The 18,521-nt window shown below is 48.6% G+C and overlaps 7 protein-coding genes across 7 annotated transcripts; 3 read left to right on the forward strand and 4 right to left on the reverse strand.

Moving 5' to 3' along the window:
* Positions 1–494: 494 nt before the first annotated feature.
* BDV27DRAFT_158270 (putative U1 snRNP complex component Yhc1) lies at positions 495–4,516 on the reverse strand (the record flags this gene model as incomplete). Its single annotated transcript, XM_032072654.1, has 8 exons — positions 495–826; positions 895–975; positions 1,032–1,160; positions 1,219–1,320; positions 2,187–2,238; positions 2,288–3,931; positions 3,983–4,182; positions 4,234–4,516. 8 exons carry the CDS (start codon positions 4,514–4,516, stop codon positions 495–497), a joined length of 2,823 nt encoding a protein of 940 aa, XP_031927041.1.
* Positions 4,517–8,794: 4,278 nt separating this feature from the next.
* BDV27DRAFT_129157 (DUF3602 domain-containing protein) lies at positions 8,795–10,152 on the forward strand. The gene has a single exon (XM_032067129.1). The coding sequence runs from the start codon at positions 9,063–9,065 to the stop codon at positions 9,534–9,536; it is 474 nt and encodes a 157-aa protein (XP_031927042.1). The 5' UTR covers positions 8,795–9,062; the 3' UTR covers positions 9,537–10,152.
* A 760-nt stretch (positions 10,153–10,912) lies between these two features.
* BDV27DRAFT_2186 (actin-related protein ArpA) lies at positions 10,913–12,806 on the reverse strand. The gene is made up of 3 exons (XM_032076044.1): positions 11,811–12,806; positions 11,446–11,760; positions 10,913–11,373 (listed from the first exon to the last, which is right to left on the reverse strand). The coding sequence occupies exons 1-3, from the start codon at positions 12,576–12,578 to the stop codon at positions 11,311–11,313; spliced, it is 1,146 nt and encodes a 381-aa protein (XP_031927043.1). The 5' UTR covers positions 12,579–12,806; the 3' UTR covers positions 10,913–11,310.
* Positions 12,807–12,949: 143 nt separating this feature from the next.
* On the reverse strand, positions 12,950–14,058 carry alg13 (N-acetylglucosaminyldiphosphodolichol N-acetylglucosaminyltransferase catalytic subunit ALG13). Its single transcript, XM_032067130.1, has 3 exons — positions 13,571–14,058; positions 13,374–13,512; positions 12,950–13,322 (listed from the first exon to the last, which is right to left on the reverse strand). The coding sequence occupies exons 1-3, from the start codon at positions 13,905–13,907 to the stop codon at positions 13,184–13,186; spliced, it is 615 nt and encodes a 204-aa protein (XP_031927044.1). The 5' UTR covers positions 13,908–14,058; the 3' UTR covers positions 12,950–13,183.
* A 92-nt stretch (positions 14,059–14,150) lies between these two features.
* BDV27DRAFT_129162 (mitochondrial 37S ribosomal protein mS35) lies at positions 14,151–15,569 on the forward strand. The gene is made up of 2 exons (XM_032067131.1): positions 14,151–14,739; positions 14,790–15,569. Exons 1-2 carry the CDS (start codon positions 14,181–14,183, stop codon positions 15,386–15,388), a joined length of 1,158 nt encoding a protein of 385 aa, XP_031927045.1. The 5' UTR covers positions 14,151–14,180; the 3' UTR covers positions 15,389–15,569.
* A 54-nt stretch (positions 15,570–15,623) lies between these two features.
* Positions 15,624–16,151, forward strand: BDV27DRAFT_129163 (uncharacterized protein). Its single transcript, XM_032067132.1, has one exon. It carries the CDS (start codon positions 15,747–15,749, stop codon positions 15,960–15,962), a length of 216 nt encoding a protein of 71 aa, XP_031927046.1. The 5' UTR covers positions 15,624–15,746; the 3' UTR covers positions 15,963–16,151.
* Positions 15,624–17,974, reverse strand: BDV27DRAFT_165140 (uncharacterized protein; the record flags this gene model as incomplete). The annotated part of the gene is made up of 3 exons (XM_032073845.1): positions 15,624–17,329; positions 17,392–17,467; positions 17,543–17,974. The coding sequence occupies 3 exons, from the start codon at positions 17,972–17,974 to the stop codon at positions 16,272–16,274; spliced, it is 1,566 nt and encodes a 521-aa protein (XP_031927047.1). The 3' UTR covers positions 15,624–16,271.
* Positions 17,975–18,521: the final 547 nt, after the last annotated feature.

Genomic DNA, 18,521 nt, shown 5'->3' on the forward strand with positions numbered 1-18,521 from the left:
CATGAAAGGAATCATAATGCTAGTGCCCACGTCAGTAGACGTATGGTATTTGAATTGCGAGTGATTAAGAGGTACCGAATCCGTGGACACGCCTGTACACTGCGTATAAAAATGGGCTAAACCAACCACTGTTGGTGATTCACTGAAGTAGAGAACATCCTGACATTGGACGTTACATATAACCTAAAGAAGACGTATCAATGCCCCAAGGCATTTATCCATCCCAGAACCGAACAGTCTAATAATGAACATAACCGTAATACTGTTTCTGATTGCTCTCTCCCAACTATTCAGTTCTCAGTAGACAAACGTTTTTTTCAAAGAAAAACACCCTATACCGAAGTCCGCACGCCGGAAACAGAACTCTAGTAGAAACACACCTTTAACAAAATAAGATATAAAAAGCAACAAGGCAAGGTATAGTTTAAATTTGCAGCATAAACCCCAAACATAAAACCCAATAGTTAGACATTCCCATCCATCCACGAAACACATCAACGAGGCTCGCCCAATCCCGGCGGCGGCCCGGGGAGATTCGCTGAGCCTGCACCGGGCGGGGGCGCATACCCGCCTTCTTGGCCTGGGGGACCGGTTATACCGGGGGTAGAACTGGGGCTGAAACCAGGTTGGCCGGGGACAGCACCAGGCATCGGGGGAAAGCCGGGAGCGCCGGGGCCTGGCATTTGGAAGTTCGGGGGGAAGCCGCCTGGTGGTGGGGGGAAGGGGACGTTTCCTGCGGGCATGTTGGGGAGAGGTGGGAGACTGCCTGGGGCGCCTGAGGCTGGGGGAAAGGGAGGTGGGAAAGGGAGGCCCTTTGCTCCGGGAGCTATTTGTTTTAAATCAGATGTTAGTAGATTGTTTTTCGAGTGGCTGACGGATGTTTGGTTCACGTACGAGGAGGCATGCCCGGGGCACCATTTGGTCCTCCTGGTGGGGGAAATCCGAATGGAGGAGGTGGCAGTTGGCCTGGACGTCCTGGGGTCCCATATTAGTTTTTGGTTTCTTGGGCTAGGTAGAGCGTGGAAGCGTACCGGGGAATGGGAATGGAGGGGGGAAGGCGCCTGGAGGAGCCATCGCGGGGTTCGGTACGGCCTGGCCTTCGGCGGCATACGACGAGGTGATGGAGTCGATAACAGATTGGGCCTTCTCTTGCCCGATTTCTGTGCGGGATTGGTGAGCATCTAACTTGAGTCAATGTTGATGAACAACGAAACGTACGTTGATAGTATTCCAACACGTTCCTTAGATGGTTCCTTCCTGCATTGTGCGCCTTGCGCACGCTCATCGAGTCGTGCGTGAGGTACACATCGCAATAATCACCTGCGGAGGTAGGTCATGGAGTCAGCGAAAGTTGTGGCTGGAGATGATATTATCGATATAAAGCTACATCTGCTCGAAGGCGAGCTTGAAGAACATCCCAGATATTGTGGCTTGGAGACGCAAGAACCTACAGAAGAGTGCACAGATAGTTAGCCGTAAGGTCCGTTACGCTTAGGGAGGAATTTACATATATTTTGGCATCTTGGGAATCTGAACTGGCACTGCTTTTTGAACGTTGCAGGCGAAACTTAAACTCGGCGGCGCTCAAGTGGCGCGTTGCGCGTGATTTTGGGCTTGGTCACGGATCAGATTAACTCTGTTTGTAGGTGCAGTGTAGTATGGCGGATTATATGAGGCCCTCGGGAGGTCAATCCGGCTTGACGGTCGCTCAGAAGATCGTAGACAAGAATTGTATCGAAATTGGATGTTGAAGCGGAGTTCCAATGCGCCGGAGATACAATGGCGGTATTAAATGGCAGAATATGTAGGGTCTACTGAATGCCTGAGGCATGAACTGCCACCCAATGTATAAGGCTTTATGATTTGATATTATCACAGCATCACGAGGAGGTTTCTAAAGTTGAAGATCTAGGAAGCTCAAAGCTAAGATGAATTGTACGTAGAACCAGTTAAGCTGGCAGTGACTCCTATTGTCTATTGCCTTTACTGACAGCGATGCTCACACTCCGACGAATTGTTTCCATACAACAGTAGTAGCTAGTTATTTGCTCTTTGCTTATTTACTATCTTATAATTTCAGCCTGAAGTTGCAGCTCAATATCATTCTAGTAAGGCTATGTACATCGGTTCGAACAGATGTCAAGAAATAGGGCGTTTCTACAAGCTCATCTCATACATTCCATCACCGCCACCGCCACTAAAGTGGGTAAAGAATGCCGAAAAATCCAGATTAGGGTCCTTATAGAGTCAGAAACTGTGCTATCAGAAGACGAAGCTTCTAACTTACCATAAGGTCAAAATCTAACCCAAGTGGCGACTCGGTACAAATCAAGGTCTCGATTGAGCCCTGTGGGGTGCTGACTGACTGAGACGACTGGAACGTCATATAGCAGTTCTTCACACTCTCATGGACTGCTTTGATCATTAACGGCCGGATGTCTCTTGTACCAGACTCTAATGCTTTTATTTGACAAAGTACGACTGAGAGAAAGATGTATCGCTTGAACCTCGCAATGCCTAGGGCAACAATTTGAAGCATCTGGTCGTTGATATGCTCCAGGATGCGAACCATAGGCTGTCGTTGAGTTTTGGACATCTCGGCCAGGGGGTCTGTTACGAGCTGGCCAGCTTCTGATGATCCTGCAGTTGTTTCTTTGAGTTGACTGGTTACCTCCAGGCCTAGAACAGTAATAATGTCGAGGTGGAGAGCACCGCAAAATGGACCAGTGCTCATTACCATGAGACGTGATAGGTCATCAAGGTACTGGGAAGGAAGCTGAAGGCTCTCAGCATATGATGCGATAATCATAGCCGACTCCACACAGATTTTCCGAGAAATGTAGAACCGTGGATCCTGCTGGGCTTGTAACATGTAGGGCCGGTGAAGCAGTAGGATATAGCGACGAATTTGCATGTCGAGGAACTTCCTATGTAGTTCAGTCTCGGCTGAGTATTGTGACCAGTGCAGTTGGAAGTAGGCTGTGAGATCACGGCAGGCTTTTTGTAAGTCTGTAGCAAGCTGAAGCACGGCATTATACGACTGCCCTGGATCAGAGCTGTTGATCAGTTTGGCCGCCTCTATACGGATTGGCAGAGATTGTCGCATCAATAATTGAATCGAGGACTCTGTAAACTGTTGCAATGGCTTTGGTGTAGGGAATTCCTTAGTATCTGGCCACAGATCCGCATCACTGAGGTTATGAGGCACATGTTTATCGAAGTCCCGAGGCGAAATCATTAGCGGCATTGACGATGAGTCGATAGATTCATGCACTACTAGTTCCAAGATAGTCGCCCAAAGCCTACTCCGTATCTCTGCTTGAAACGGCGCTAAGCCTGGAAAGACTTGAGGGTCTCGGTGTAATCCCATAGTCATAGCCATTCTTAACAGAGAACCTGTAGACAGCCATGGTGATGATCCGATAGTGTTTGTTTTTCGCGACACGAGAAGAAGGCAGAAAACTTGGATACCGTCCAAATTTCTCGTTGACTTCTCAGAAGGCCCTACCAGCCACGACTGAGCGGCATATATCCACGTTTGCGCCAAGTGACGTAGACGCTCCGACTCTCCTAGGATAGGGTAGAAAGTTGTGCCTATAGAGAAGATAAGACCTAGTTTGATCAAAAATGACGTTGATGTTGCATGGGGTGCTTCCCAGAATTGATAATACTCTTTCCAGAAAGAAGGGATATGGACAACGCGATATATTTGTTCGAAAGTCCGTATATAAGCACTTGCCAATTCATCACAGACCTGCCTTTCAGGAAACGTGCTTAAGAGGTCAGGAACAGGATAGTTGAGTTGCATTGTTCGCTGGCTTTTTGCAGCCTTTCGTAAGTTCCGACCTTCCTTAACCATATCTGCTATATCTGCTTTTAGGTCGACCATGCTGAGATCCATGTCTTTTGAGTCGATTTGACCGCTGGCAATCTACAGTAGATCAGCCAACGGAGTTTTCTTGAGGGTTTCTTAGATACCAACCTTCTCAGCAGTATACATCCAGTGGCTCGGTCCAAACAGCTTCGTCTTTTCTGCAGTGTTTCGCAGGCGAGGCATGGTGGCAGGAATGGTCAGATCTCCACTCACAGCACAGGATTCTCGAGTCTGAGATAGTTCGGACAATTGCTGCTCGGCTTTACGCAGGCGGTTCTCCAAGTCCTGTAGAGAACTACCGCTCGTTTCTATCCCTGTATTAGCTGTATCGCGTTGATCTACTTGAGTGGAGTGTATACCCCCCAAGCCACGAGATTGTTGTTGAGATTGACCCCGTTCAGTGGGAGTTGACGCAGGTATGTCCGGACTTCTTGAGACTGCCCGAACATCGGTCTGAGATGGTCTCGGCCGCGGCGATTCTCTATACGTGCAAGTCAAGGTTTCCCGAGCATGTCGGCAAGCTCTACAAGGCAGTTGCAGATCGCAGCGGACCTTACGCTCTCGGCATTGCTCGCAGGACTTAGCGGGACGCCGGCGTTTACGCGGCAGCGATGTTGAGGTTGTCCTCTTATGAGCAGCCATTTCAAGTTAGATATATAGGAGGGTAACGCGAGGATAAAGAACAGGACATGTAATTGTGGGAGTATGAACCTGGATGATGTTTAGACTGCTTATTCTCCGGACCCCGGGGTTTTTGCTGGAATATGCCGAAGTTCGGGCTGATACGCGCTTTATTAAATCTCCGTGGTTGCATCACGTTAGGGGCTGAATTGCATTGCCAGATCTAGTGTAGTCCAGTTGTATATACTGCCATTGATTAATCCAGGTAATTGTAGTATTTAAAAAATTTCAATCTCGTTGCTCCGATGAGTACCTATAAATATCTTTGTATAAAAGCCTTTTACCTGCATATACAGAAGAAAGAAAAGAAAACCAAAGTTTATCCAGTTAATACTCACATTACTAGCATCCACAAGAAATTGCCATCATAGAACTACGATGACTCGGGAGGGAAACCTTTGGCTCGGTATGGAGATAAATACCCCGAACTTTATATACCAATCATTGCGAATTTTTCTCGGGTTATTTATTTGGGCATATCAAAACCCTAACTTAGCGTACAAGTTCGGTTAGAATCTCGGCTGAAAGCTACAGGACTAGATTCAGCAGTTGAATGCATCGAAAGTGTGGCTCTGGCTCATGTATCAATTAAGAATGGACATAAAGACTCAAAGAACAATGGTATTAAACTAGACCGCACTCTGCACGAAGCTCTACTCAAATACTCAAACTTCTCAATTCAGCCGAAGAGAGAAGCGTCCGTGATCACTCGGAAAGGAGACATATATGTACACGTTCTTCGACCGAACCAAGATCATCGCCACTATCATGGACGATCCAACATGCTGGGTATCATGGTGATATACACAAGCATCACCAGTCTTACGCTATGGCTCGAAGGACAAAGCTAACACCATCTACGCTGTCATCTTCATAGTAGCTCTGGAGCTCGTCAAGTTTACCCTGGGTAGTCTTAGGATAGGAGCTGTCTTGACATTGGTGGGCACTAGCTTTTGTAAGCCCGCTCCATTACTGCGACAAGTAGATGTACATTTGCTAGCTCAGGTATTTCTGCGTGGTTCAGTTTTACTTTGCGTGGCTTTTCTTTCCCTCTCCAGGTTTGGTGGCCGGGAAGTTATCTGCAATGAAGGTTAGGGGAATAACGGTCGGTTAGGGCTGTGCAGATCATGGTCTTTGCTTTCCTACGGAGTACATCTCCAGCGACCCGCTCATGATGTTCTACTGAATGGGGGATTCCTCCGCCTTGACTTCTTCTCTTGGATGCCACCCTCCGTTCATGTCGTCACAGATATGATATTGCGTTATTTAACGACATGGGTACATAGACAAGCCATATCATCCTTGCGCTTGCATTGCATATACACTAGAGATTCAAATCGGGCGCCGACGGAGTCGGCAATCTAAACAATCACCACACTGCTCATAACCGAAGACGCGAGGCGAATGAGGGGATACCCCTCGTTTCTATCAAAAAAGCACTAAGTTGATCACGTCAACGAAAGCAATTACCAACACATACTTTGTGATTGACGTGATTGGCATCGTGCAGTTGGCATTTGTCAACGAGATCGAATTGCGAGACATAAGCCTGAGCAGAGATTCTCATTCGCGCATTCCGTACGCTACCATGTCTGTTTATTCCTATTCATCTCACACTTGCTGCTGTTGTCATGTTTCGGAGAGGTTAGCTTTGTTAGGCAAGATTCTGCTAAATGTAACACTCTGGTATTGATTCAGCTATATAGGTTGGGTGAGCGTTCCATAAAGTCGACAAATGGGGATGATATGTCAAGAGTTTGAGTTTTCCCTACAATATGACTTGCATATTCGGTGGTAAGTGTGCTTCATGGGCTGCTATTTTACCAGCAGAAAAGATAAAAGATAATCATATTTAAAGACGTATCGGGTGAAAGGCCCTAATGGAAGTAACGGTATCCTTCGAGAGGCAAACCGGTAGGCATCAGAATTCTCCAGAATGATGAAGAATCCTACTCGGCGTGTCGTGTAGCATCAGATTTGGAGATCCGAGCTGGGAAGTACCCGGACGTTCCAGATGATCTAGGGTTTCACGGCCATTCGGTGCAAAACATCCGAGGCAAACCGAGGGGCGAGGTAAGTAAGTGACCTCCGGGGCGTCATGTCAGGCGGCGATGAGCGAAACAAAATTCCTTGGTCAAGGGCGCCTGAATTTGGGAGTTGAACACCTGGTCCAGTACTACTCTTACTTACCTGCAAAAGACGTACGTGACAAGAGACAGAAGAGTCAAGACCCGTGGTTGATGCGATGCGTGACACTTGTGACCTGCAAGCGTGGTTGCCTGGGGCCAAAATCCGGGGAAGGATCGCAGATTCTTTTTTTTTTTTTTTTTTCCGGCAGTTCGAAATTTTTTCCTGATCAGTTTTTTTCCCCCCCGGTGGATCAGCTTCTTCCAAAAGAGTCCGGGTATTCTCACCGGTTCGACCGGGTCGGTGGATTAAACCAGTCAGCGTTTTGTGACAGTGGGGCTTTGGATGGAGAATGGAAAAAATTTTCAAGGGCGTGTCAGTGGATGAGGCATTTCTGGGTCAGCGTCATTTTTCTCTGACAAAGGTCTCAAAGTCCAGCCCTCAACAGTCTGGGGAAGCTGCCTGCTTTCGGTTTAGCCTGGCATATCCGTGGATCCTCTCAATTCCAGTCGCATCTCGTTACATGATGATATTCATGCTCACCGTGCGGGGGTGGTTTCATGCGATGATGTGATAATGCGGGAGTGTCTCCGATCTGGAGTCTGGACTGGAGACTAGATACCTATGGGTTATGTATATTGTACATAGTATTTACTCCGTACAGTGAGTGATTTATTGAGAGGTAGATCGGTGTTTCTTGAGATCAGCCCCATGCCAAGAAGGAACAGCGAGAGCATGGCTGCCATGCCATCGTAACAATAGTAACAATACTAGTACTAGTAGTACGTAGTAGTAGTAGTAGTAGTAGTCCGTTAGCCCTAACTGGAGATCACAGACCGTTTCGTTTCCCCTGAGCATCACTTTGAAGTTTGAGGCATTTCTGTTGCGGATATTGCCGCCCTTCCTTCCGGAGACAGGAACTGACGAGAGAATGACAGGGATGGTTCCATTCTTTCTGTATAATCTAGAAGCATCTGTTTTGCCTGGAATGTAGTATGAGAAGCTGGAGAGTTTAGATGGCAAGGGCAAAATACAGAAGAATCATATTAAAATTTGCTATGATGCAATCATGCTGCCGGTTCCCTTTTGCGGGGAAGTTCTTTCCTTGTCTAGAAGGAGGCATGAGAGTCCCAATAAATCAAAGTAATAATAATAATTAGGGTTGTATAGTCTCCTCTTCCCTGTCTCATTAGGAGGGAAATCAACTTCCCCAATGTACAGGGTACGACTATGACCGGTAGTTCCCTATAGTCTTCGGCATCGTTTAGTAGCATAGAACTCATCTAGAATCTCCCAAGTGACACAAAATCCCGTCCTGACCGCAAAATTCAGGGCTGAACCAAGAGGACACAGAGAGTCTCACATACTGTAAGGATCAACTTTCGCAATTGAAGGCCAACAAAAGGTGACGACTCGTGACCGTCGAGTCAGCAATTTTCATTACCCCCAGAAAACTCCCATGTGAGCCGCCACCGCCCCTTATTGGCCGCCAAGCCAGTTTCTATTACGTTTCGCCACGGCTTAGGACCCATGTCAGATGATCAGAAAGGACCATAAAGCGGCAGCGTGGATCAAGCGACTGTGGAACCCTTTCCCTCCAATAGATCGCTCGGAATGCCCCCAATGGACAACGTGACTGGATCAGACAGCCGCCTGGTTCTGTCGCTGCTTTAAACCAACTGTCAAAATCATGGCGCCGTACCGCGCGCATAACTCGTGCCGGATTGTGGTTGGTCAGTAGTCAGCTTACCTAAGATGGAGAAAGGAAAGAATTTTTCTATTTTTCTATTTAATTTTTTATTTTTATAATTTTTTTAATTGCTCATCCCATGATTCCCAAAATCATAACTTCGGTCAATATGGAGTACAACAAATGGGCTCCACAATTCCAACCCACCGCGCAGCGACTGCGTGTGACCCTTGGATCCAAAGTGTCTGTGCCTGGAAAGAGTCACGGCAGCCAATGGTGCAATCATAGGCGTTCGTCACGGCACAACAGGGGAATTGCGAGCTTTTCTTGGCCTCTTTCCCTGGTAACACTGGGGGTCATACTTCCTGACTATATAAAAACCTTCCCCGCCGCAATGTCTGGTACCAGTCTATAGTACTAGTCCCATCAGCTAAAGAGAAGAGAAAAAAAAAAAGAAGAAAAAGAAAAAAGAAAACAGTTTTTCTCAATCTATTTCTCACTTCTTTTCTTCTCGTGAATTCATCTCGACTTCCTAATTGCACCATCTTCAATTGTACCTTGTACTGTTGCATTCCGGTCCATCGTTTGCTATACAACTATATCCAGCGACCCGCTTGATATCCGCCATCATTGAGTCATCGAGCTTAGATCATTATTCAGATATATACCACACACAGTCATACAGCAATTATGCCTGCATCAGTGAATTACCGGGTCATTGAGCCCCATCCTTCCGTCTCACGCCCAGCTCTCCATACAGCTCGCGGCGGCGCTGGCAACATCATCAGCCTGAAGAACACCAAGACCACTCCTTCACAGACGGCCACCGGTCCAGCTTCCTTGACACGTCTGGACTCTCACGTCCCCGCCGTCTACAAGTCCGGCCGTGGCGGCGCAGGAAATGTCCACAGCAGCAGTGAGCGCGCCATCTTCAGCTTCGACGAAGAACTCGAACGGGACCTCCGTCGCGCCGCTCCAGTTTACCACGTCGGCCGTGGTGGTGCCGGAAATATGGTCTACAGCGACAACGGGAGCATCCTGAGCCGCAAGTTCTCCATCAGCAGCAATGCCACGTCAAGTAGCACGGGTTCGACCAGCTCCACTCGGGAGAAGGCCCTGCGCGGCTTAGAGAAGGGCTGGGGCAAGTTGAGAGGAATGGCATAGAGGCGATTTGCAAGACACATCCGCATACAGCTTACCGTCCTTTGGTTCGAGCGTTCTCGCATTCGCATTTCGACCATGAAACTCACGACTTACGACCAACCCAAAAAAAAGTTTTTGTTTTCTACATCTCTTCAATCTCCTCTTCCAACTTCATTTGCGATTCTCGAAACCTCCTACTTCAACATCCCTTTTTAATCTCACCAATTCGCTTGCTCCACGAAGAAGCATATCTGTTTAACTTGCTACTGTTCGCTTGCGCCATTTCTCGACTCCCATGTCGATATTGATACCCCCTCCAATTGCCAACCGGCACTTTACTTTCTTGACTGCCTGTTCAGGGTTCAATTAAACCTTGTTTCAACACATCTTCACTCTCCATGTCTTCATTATCTATATGTACGCCCGGTTCTGGAATCGGCAACAGGGCTTTTTATGACCTTTCCCTTATATACTATATTTCCGAACTGGAAACCGCAGTTTTAGTCCCTGCATAAAATGAACAGGAACAAGAAAGTTCGAACACACAATTTTATCTCCTTACCTTTTCTTCTAGATGTGTAGAGGTATACCTTGTGAACTGTATGTTTCAGACTGTACCCCTGGTATGTGTGCACTGTGTACCCCTGAGCCATCCATGTGGTATGACGATATTCAATCCACACACACACACACCCCTTACTGCGGGGGTTTAGAACTGGGTATAGTTACTCAAGTAATATGTATGCACTATGCACTCTCGTGTCTTGGTATTATTCTTGGATGTTTGGCCACCTGATCTAAGAACACTTACAATGTATGCAGTATTTGAATAAAGTATACATAGCTCTGCATATGGACAATATTACTATATCAAGTCATTTCTGACCTATTGAGTATGTGTTATAGAAACGAAGAAGCCGCGGTACTGGGCAATTGGACCTAAAGGGTGGGTATAGTAGTGCCTTGTAGGTGTTGTGTTCAGGGGTGAGGGGTGGGGGGGAGAGGTTTGGCTTGTTAGACTGGGGGGGTTTTTCATAATTTGTTATGTGCTTCATTTTATGTACTGGTGGTTATATACTATAGTCTTATGGTTGAATGGCCTATTATTGTGTGGGTAGATATGATGTCGTAGTAGTTAGTGCTTGAGTTGTATACGTGTGGATTATACGCTCTTCTGAACAACGTCGTTTAGTACCTCTTAATCTAGTAATGAGTCAAACAGGCACTAATATACTGTTTGCAAACTTGGACTTGTCCATATATAATGTACTTATGCCGATCAAGACTGCAATTCATAAAGATTCATTTATCTATCCCAATATTTACACAGCTTAATTCAATTCCAACCACCCACCATCATATAAGAGGGGGGGGGGGGGGGGGGGTCAAACATAACAATTAGACAAGGCGCAGAGAAGAGAAACACACGAGTCGATTCATCCGTGGTCATGATAGCCGGCAAGAAAAGTGATGGATGATCGAGCATGTCTGCTAGGACATGGGGTGTGTGTGCATGAGTTGGTGGGTGAAAAAATAGAGATGATACGGAGGTATGGCAGCATCTGCCATGAGTATATCACAGGGGGAGGTGCTATGGTGAGAAAAAAGAGGGGTATCAAAAGCTGCTGCTCATCTGCGGACAACAGCAGCTGACGGTTCTATCGAGGGTTCGTGACTTCTCAGTAACATCACTTAATGTGCGTTTAGCTTGGGTCTGTCACTGTGTCGCTGTTCGCGAACAGTGGATGACTAGCGTCACTTGTGCTGTCTTGCGTTCAAAGGGTTGAATGCAGCATTAGGCGAATTTCCGGTGGATGATCTCCGGGTCTTCGTGCCATTCATCTGCGCTGACCCACATCTAGAGATTTTTGGTGTTAGTATTAGAGAAAGGTCGTTGAGCTTATACTATTGGAAGTGACAGCGGGCTTACCTTGCGGAACGTGCTCAGACCAGCCAGGATTCCTCCACCGATCCAGGTTGTATATTTCCGTTCGGCTGGCGCAGAGATACGGATCTTCATGTCTTCCACAGCCAATCGCTTGATCTCGCGCATCAGTCGGTCCGGGAAGTTCTTGCATAGCGTCGAGCCTCCCGACAGGACGATATTCAGATATAGATCTTTGCGCAGGTCCAGGTCTGTGCGGGTAATCGCATCCTGGACGATCTGATGAACACCAGGATACTCTAGGCCGATCAGTTCGGGGTCGAAAAGGATCTCAGGAGCGCGGTAGCGTTCTTGACCAATCTAACTGGACGTTAAAACCACCCGAAGCAATCGTAGATGTGGAGACAAACCTTGATCTTATGCCCATCAGGCAACCTGTAATCCACGGCCTTAGTTTCCGATTTATGATAACTGTTCATCCACTCCTTCTCTTCACGCTTCGGATCCAGCGAAACATAGCACACTTCCTCCTTGATCTTCCGGACCACCTCCTTCTCAGCACTCGTATACAGCACATGTCCATTCTTCCGGAGCAACAACTGCAACTGTTCCGTAACATCTCGTCCCGCGACATCAATCCGCCGTATACTGTTCGGGATCGCAAAACCCTCATACACCGGCACCGCGTGGGAAACACCATCCCCTGAATCCAAGACCACACCGGTCGTCCGGCCGGACGCGTACAGCGACAGTACGGCCTGAATAGACGTATAAAGAGCCGGCACATTGAACGTCTCGAACATAATCTGGGCCGCCGTATCGCGGTTCTTGCGGGGATTGAGCGGTGGTTCAGTTAGAAGGACGGGGTGTTCTTCGGGCAGCGTTTTCAGCTCGTTCTCATAGACGTAGTGCCAGATTTTCTCCATGTCGTCCCAGTCCGTCACGATGCCGTGTTCCAGTGGGTACCGAATCTTCAAGAGGCCGCGCAACTCCTGTGCTCGCGATCCGATGAAGACATCTCCTTCTAGACCGCCGGCCATCACCCGCGGGTGTTTTGGCCGACCGACGAACGACGGGAAGAAACATGAGGGGACTTCCTCTCCTGCAAAACCGGCACGGATTGTCCCGCTGCCATTGTCAATGACAATGGGGGCGTTATGGAGGGTGGCCTCGGCCATTGCGAGAGCGAGGGGTGTGATTCGGGGGGTAAGTTGCGGACGATTAAAGAGACGGTGTTTGGGTGAAGCGCGATTGTTGTCAGAAGGCCCCACGGCCGGGGAGGTTGTGCCACGTAGGTCCTAGGGTGGAGGAATTGTTTCCGACAACCTGTAATTATTTGGAGCTCTTGGTGTCGAGAAACTCGGGAGAGATTGAGGGAGGGAAGTGTGCACACAGGGGGATGTTCCTGGCCGCAACTTTCGCGTACATCTGGGGTCTCGCATGTTTCCCGTGCCCGTCAACAATCAGTGGAGCTTGGGCCACGTCGGACTACAACTATAACGATCAATCGCTACCACAAAAATATATCTATGATTCGTTCAATTCCTTGTTCTCGGTATTAAGGTCGTCTTTTCAATTGATTTTATGCTTGTGGAAATTATAAAGCTGACATCTGCGCAGCATATAAGACCTGTAAAGCAACACTTCCAGCAGCTAAGCCTGCTCGAACCGATCGTATACTTCGTTGAGGGGCCCACAGGTACGAGTATATAAGCTTCAAAAATACACCAGTAGGTTCAGAGACAATGCCTTCACAGCAGAGGTACCCCAGTGGGGGATGAATTTAATCCAAGAAGCCTAATTCATCCGACATCACTTGCTCCAGCGTGCGATGACGTTTCTGATTTGCTCCATTGACAGGCGGCCAAGCCAGCATGCGAGCTCGTAGTGTCTCTGCGCGCCCTACAGCAACAGACACCTCCCTAGGAAAAGAGATCAGCGTAATCAACGGGGAAATTCACAGGATACCATACTGATGTCCGCTAGCAATGACATATCCTTGCTTCTGCAACTCACGGGCCAGTTCCACTTGGTGGTTATCCTTCAAGGTCGTATTGGGAACAACCACAAGTGGCACTCCTAATCGTAGTGCGCCCAGGATACTGCCCGATCCTTCAAATCGAGATCAGTCTCTCACAATCTTATCCGTGGACGAGACCGCAATAATTACCTGCATGACTAATAATCAACCCCCCATTTCGACCTTCGTCAGGACTTGCTTGAGCAAGCCTCATCTCCCTGTCTAGCCCTGCATGATTGAAATCGAAACCGTCGATCTCGATACCGTACCGACTCGGGCTCCCAGGGGGGTATTTGCTGAGAAGCTCTTCAAAGAGAGCCTGGCTGTCCTTCCCGTATTGGACTAGGAGATGCGTATAGTTGGCTTCATGCAAAGCAGCTAGAAATATATCGTCCAATATGGCCTTCAGAAGTAAATGAAAAGAAGCCGTGGCTCCCACCGTGACGAAGCATAGCTTCATAGGGTGGTTCGCGCCTTGCGAAGCCATGGCTGGTGCCTTTAGGTTTCAAGGACCTGTCTCTGGCAAAAAGTATTGCACGACAATCTGCCTGGGTCGGAGAAGCATGTTAATCTTTCTCGACCGGACCAGTTCAACTCTGGTCCGAGTATTGCATCAGCGCAACTGTATTGATAATGCTCGTAAGGCGGTGGATGACCACCCCACCCGATTGGGCTTAGTGCCTCCGTGCGAACTTCAATCCGCAGAAAAACATCGCCGAGTCCTGTTCAAGCAAACCCCAGCCTAACACCCCCCATCGCAATGGCCTCAGCAGCAAGATACCTGGGCCGGTCGGCCTTGTCCATGGCCCGGAGAGGCCCAATTGCGATCCCATACCGCTCATTCTCCGCTACTACGCCCAGTTTCGTGTCAGAAGATCCGCCAGTGCCGCCTGCTCCCCGAGAACCCCGTCCGGAGGATCTGCCTGCTATGGCCGAGTACTCCCCCGATCTACTTTCCAAGGAGGAGCGATCGATGTATGACATGCTGGCACCCGAAGAACGGGAGCAATTCGACGCTGAGAACCGCCGGATTGTGGAGGAGTTCAATGACCCGCAGAAGCGAGCGGCTGCGTTTGCGGAGCTCGAGAAGAGCGTGAACCAGATCGAGAAGGAATATCCCATGCGGTTTGACGATGTGCGGGAGAAGCGACTTGGATTCTGGGGTGACGAGGAAGACGATGAATTCGGCCTTGTCGAGGATGCTGATGAGGAGTTCAACGACGACGATATCACGTCCATGGCCCATGCAGAACTCGAAGTACACCGCGAGATCAGAGAATACGCTAGAATTGCCGCCTGGGATATGCCATTGCTGAGCCGTAAGTGCTTTGTCCCAGTCCGTTCCCCATCTCTGCTAATCCCTCGGTAGATCTTGCCAAGCCGTTCACCCTCCCTCCCCAATCCCACATTCTCCGCTTCCGCTACACCACATACATGGGCGAGTCGCACCCCGCCGAGAACAAGGTTGTCGTCGAGCTGAGCTCCCAGGATTTAACCCCCAAGCATCTCTCCGAGGCACAGCGCCAGACGTTCCTGAAACTCGTTGGACCGCGGTACAACCCCGACACCGACATTGTACGGATGTCCTGCGAGAAGTTTACCACTCGTGCTCAGAACAAGCGTTATCTGGCCGATATAGTAAACTCATTGATTAAGGAGGCGAAGGAAGGAGACGCATTCGCCGACATTCCCCTTGACCTCCGCCACCACAAGCCGAAGACCAAGCTCCGGTTCCCAGACTCCTGGAAGTTGACCCCTGAGCGCAAGAAACAGATCGAAGCTCGCCGCGCTGAGAGACTACGCCTAGAGAAGGAAAGAGCAGGCATCGTGGATGGCAAGGCAGTCATCGCCGACGCGGCCCGGGTTTTGCCAGCATTGAACCCTGCCTTGAGGGCCAAGGCAACTGAAGAGCGAGAGAAGGTTGCTGTTCGGGTCACTGGTAAAGCACAGAAGAAGAGACTACGCTGAATATGAGCAACGTACGAATGCGGGGTGTACAATTTATCTGTCTGTTGGTCTGGGTGCTTTTTCAACCTTAAAATTATCAGGAGCGGCGCAATCGCAATGTCATATTAGACTTATCCAATGTATTATACTATTCATCTTCATACATACACCTTATTACCCCTTTCAATCCTAGTCTCAAAAGGGCCATGACACCAATCCTGGGCAACTCTTCATGTGTAATGTAGAGAAACATTCATGTAAATCCATTTCTGTACCTATCCCTAGGGTCCTATCTTTTTGTTTGTTTGTTTTCTGGATCAGTGTATGCATGTTATAGTCGCAACCCCCCTATAATACACCGAAACACGAGCTTGTTTAAATGGGAAAAAGGAAGAACAGAAAAAGAAAAGAAGCTATCCACAGGTACTTCACAGAAACCGATATCTCGAAGAAACGCAAAAGGTTCACATTGCGCAGTTGTTGTATCCTGATCGTCATATCGTGCTATACCCCCTCGAGGATATACAACGATGAATCCATCCAACAAAAGCGAAAGAAGACACACGAAAACAAGAAAGGGTTGAGTCCGGCGTGAACGCAAGGTATCCTAGCATGGTTTGGTACTGCAAACTACCCACCCATTCATAAATGACATCCTGTCCGGCAGAAAGGTATATTTAATTGAACTAGATGTTAGTCGATTTATCATATGGTCAAGCTTCCCAAATGCTTCGTATCCATATGGTCGAAGCCATAAATAGAAGGAAAGGGAAAAAAAAAAAAAAGGTTTGCTCCACCACGAGATTCAGTGGGTGATCGTGGATGATCGTACATGGAGGATGGAGGACAAGAGGAATCTTTTCGCCGTGTGTGGCATTTCCTGCAGATGTCCTGATACTTCGGCTTAGAATTCATAATTGACTGGGGATCCGGTCGATCTGTTGACTCGTTTGGTGCCGATGGGTGCCTGCATCGTTCTGGGATCTTTTCCCTTGAACTGATTGCGACGAGTCCGAGGACTGGATCCAGAGGAGAACGAGGCTCCAGAATGAGTCGATGGAGAGGCGCCCCGAGTCGGAGGCTCTGAGGACGCGGCGCCCACATGAGAAGGGTCAGGGATGGGGCTCGCTAGCAGAGAGATGGGAGTATCCTTGGAGATGACCGAAACCGCACCGGGGGACGCAGTCGCATGACTATGATAGGTACCGCAGGAGTCAACCTCTCTCTTTTCCATGCTCATATCGTGCATAATCATTTGGGACAAGGGCTGGTAGAGACGACGCGACTTTTGGCTTTTCTTGGAGCGTGGCTGGGTCGGGGCGCCTTCAAAGGAGGTTGACGGATAGTCGGCACTCGTGGCTATAGGGGCTGGCATAAGCGAGTGAAGATTGCGAACAAATTCCTCGTGTTGAACCCTATCAACGTTCTCGATGGCGGCATGGTCGGTAGGACTAGGGTAAGGCAGATCACTCATACCTCCTCCCATATGATCCAGGGTCGGATATTCTGGAAGGGGATCAAAAGTCAGGAGATCTATCCTTCTGGGTACTGAATTAACCGGGCCCGGGATATGCTTGTGTACATGCTTAGGGTTGGTCGAGGTTTTGGGTGAGCTCGCAGCTGGATAAGCATGTCGAGATGGTCCAGTAGCGCCTGTGGCATGTTGCTGAGAAGAAAGATAGTGAGCAGCCTTCTGCTTAGAAGCCTTTTCGATATCTGAGGATTCGATCGCGCCATTTATCTCCAGGCGGGAAGGATACTGGATCGACTTCATAGCACCACGCTCCACAGCATCATCCTTCCAGTGTTGAGCATGACTAGCGTGAGAACGTGGATGACCATGTCCATTGGGCAGGAGGCTGGGAATGCCGTATTTTTCGCGGTACCAACGAGGAATATCCCGAAGGCCAAGTTTTTCCAAGGTGGGGAGGTCATTAGGCATCTCGTGCTTATAGAGACAACCTGAAGGTTATTAGCTGATTGTATACCTTTTATAAACTGCGCTTCTTTCTATGTGCCTTTACCTTGCTGCTGATAATCGCATTCCCCATGGCGGATCCAGTATGAACAAAATTCTTTCTTTGAGTTGTAATGAGCGCCCTAGTAGGACATTAACTGGTGCTCTATCTTTACTGGCGCAAGCCCTCGTCAGGTTCCATGTTGGGTAGCACCTACCTGCCTCGAACTTCCGCTACCACCTGTGCAACCACTGCTGCTAGGAACCAACCAACTGCTGGTCGAGGCGTTGGACATGAACCAGTTCTGGGAAATACCTTGCTGAAGGAGGGCGTTCACGGCCAGGCGCTGGTTTGCCGGAACATTTTCATCAGAGACAAGTCTCATGAGGGAGGCCTGCAGGTCAAAGTCACGGGAACGAGGGCCAGAAGAAGCGCGGGTCGACGCTGGCACCAGGCCATCGATGATGTAGGTTTGCGCCCTTGGGCTCACGGTGCCTAAGCTAGTCATGCCCTGGGTCTCGTTGGCGGACAGTGTACGAGGGACTCCACGGATCGATATATGGGAGGGGAGCTCATCGACAGCAATGAGGGGGGTGATAGTGCCGTTTGGACGGGCACAGAAGAACTGAGGGCGAAGTGGAGAGGACATGATGGGCTCGTTTAGGCCTCGAATCAGCTCAAATCCTGTTGTAATGCTGTTGTGGACGTTAGATATAAGAGAGCGATGAGATAAAAGTTCTATGGCGCGATGTTGGGAGTATACCGTCATGAAAGGGAATGAGGTGAGAAATGAGTTGAGACTAAATAGGTGAACAAGAGGAACAGAATTTTTACAAGGAGCGGAAAAGAACAAAAACGAGAAAGAGGAACAGAAAGGGAAATTCGTGATTCAGTGAATCTCCAGATGATGTCGTCGTGCGCGAAAGACTTGTTGCCATTCACTGGTTGACAGAGCACCGACCCAAGGGATCTCCAGAACCAAATAGCACTAAAGGACAAGAGAGGAAAATGGAAATAAATCTAAGGAGCTGCTATATATGAGCATAATAACTATCTGGAAGAGAGAAAGCAATGCAAAGACATGAATGAGAGTAGGGAAAAACAATACAAGAATGGAATCTAAAGAGCCTCCGAGTATAACAAAGCAAGAAAGCAGATAATGGCGAAAAAGAAATTCACACACAAAGTTTCAAAAA

This window comes from Aspergillus caelatus (assembly GCF_009193585.1).
Source record: "Aspergillus caelatus strain CBS 763.97 unplaced genomic scaffold BDV27scaffold_100, whole genome shotgun sequence".
In the NCBI taxonomy this organism is placed as follows: domain Eukaryota; kingdom Fungi; phylum Ascomycota; class Eurotiomycetes; order Eurotiales; family Aspergillaceae; genus Aspergillus; species Aspergillus caelatus.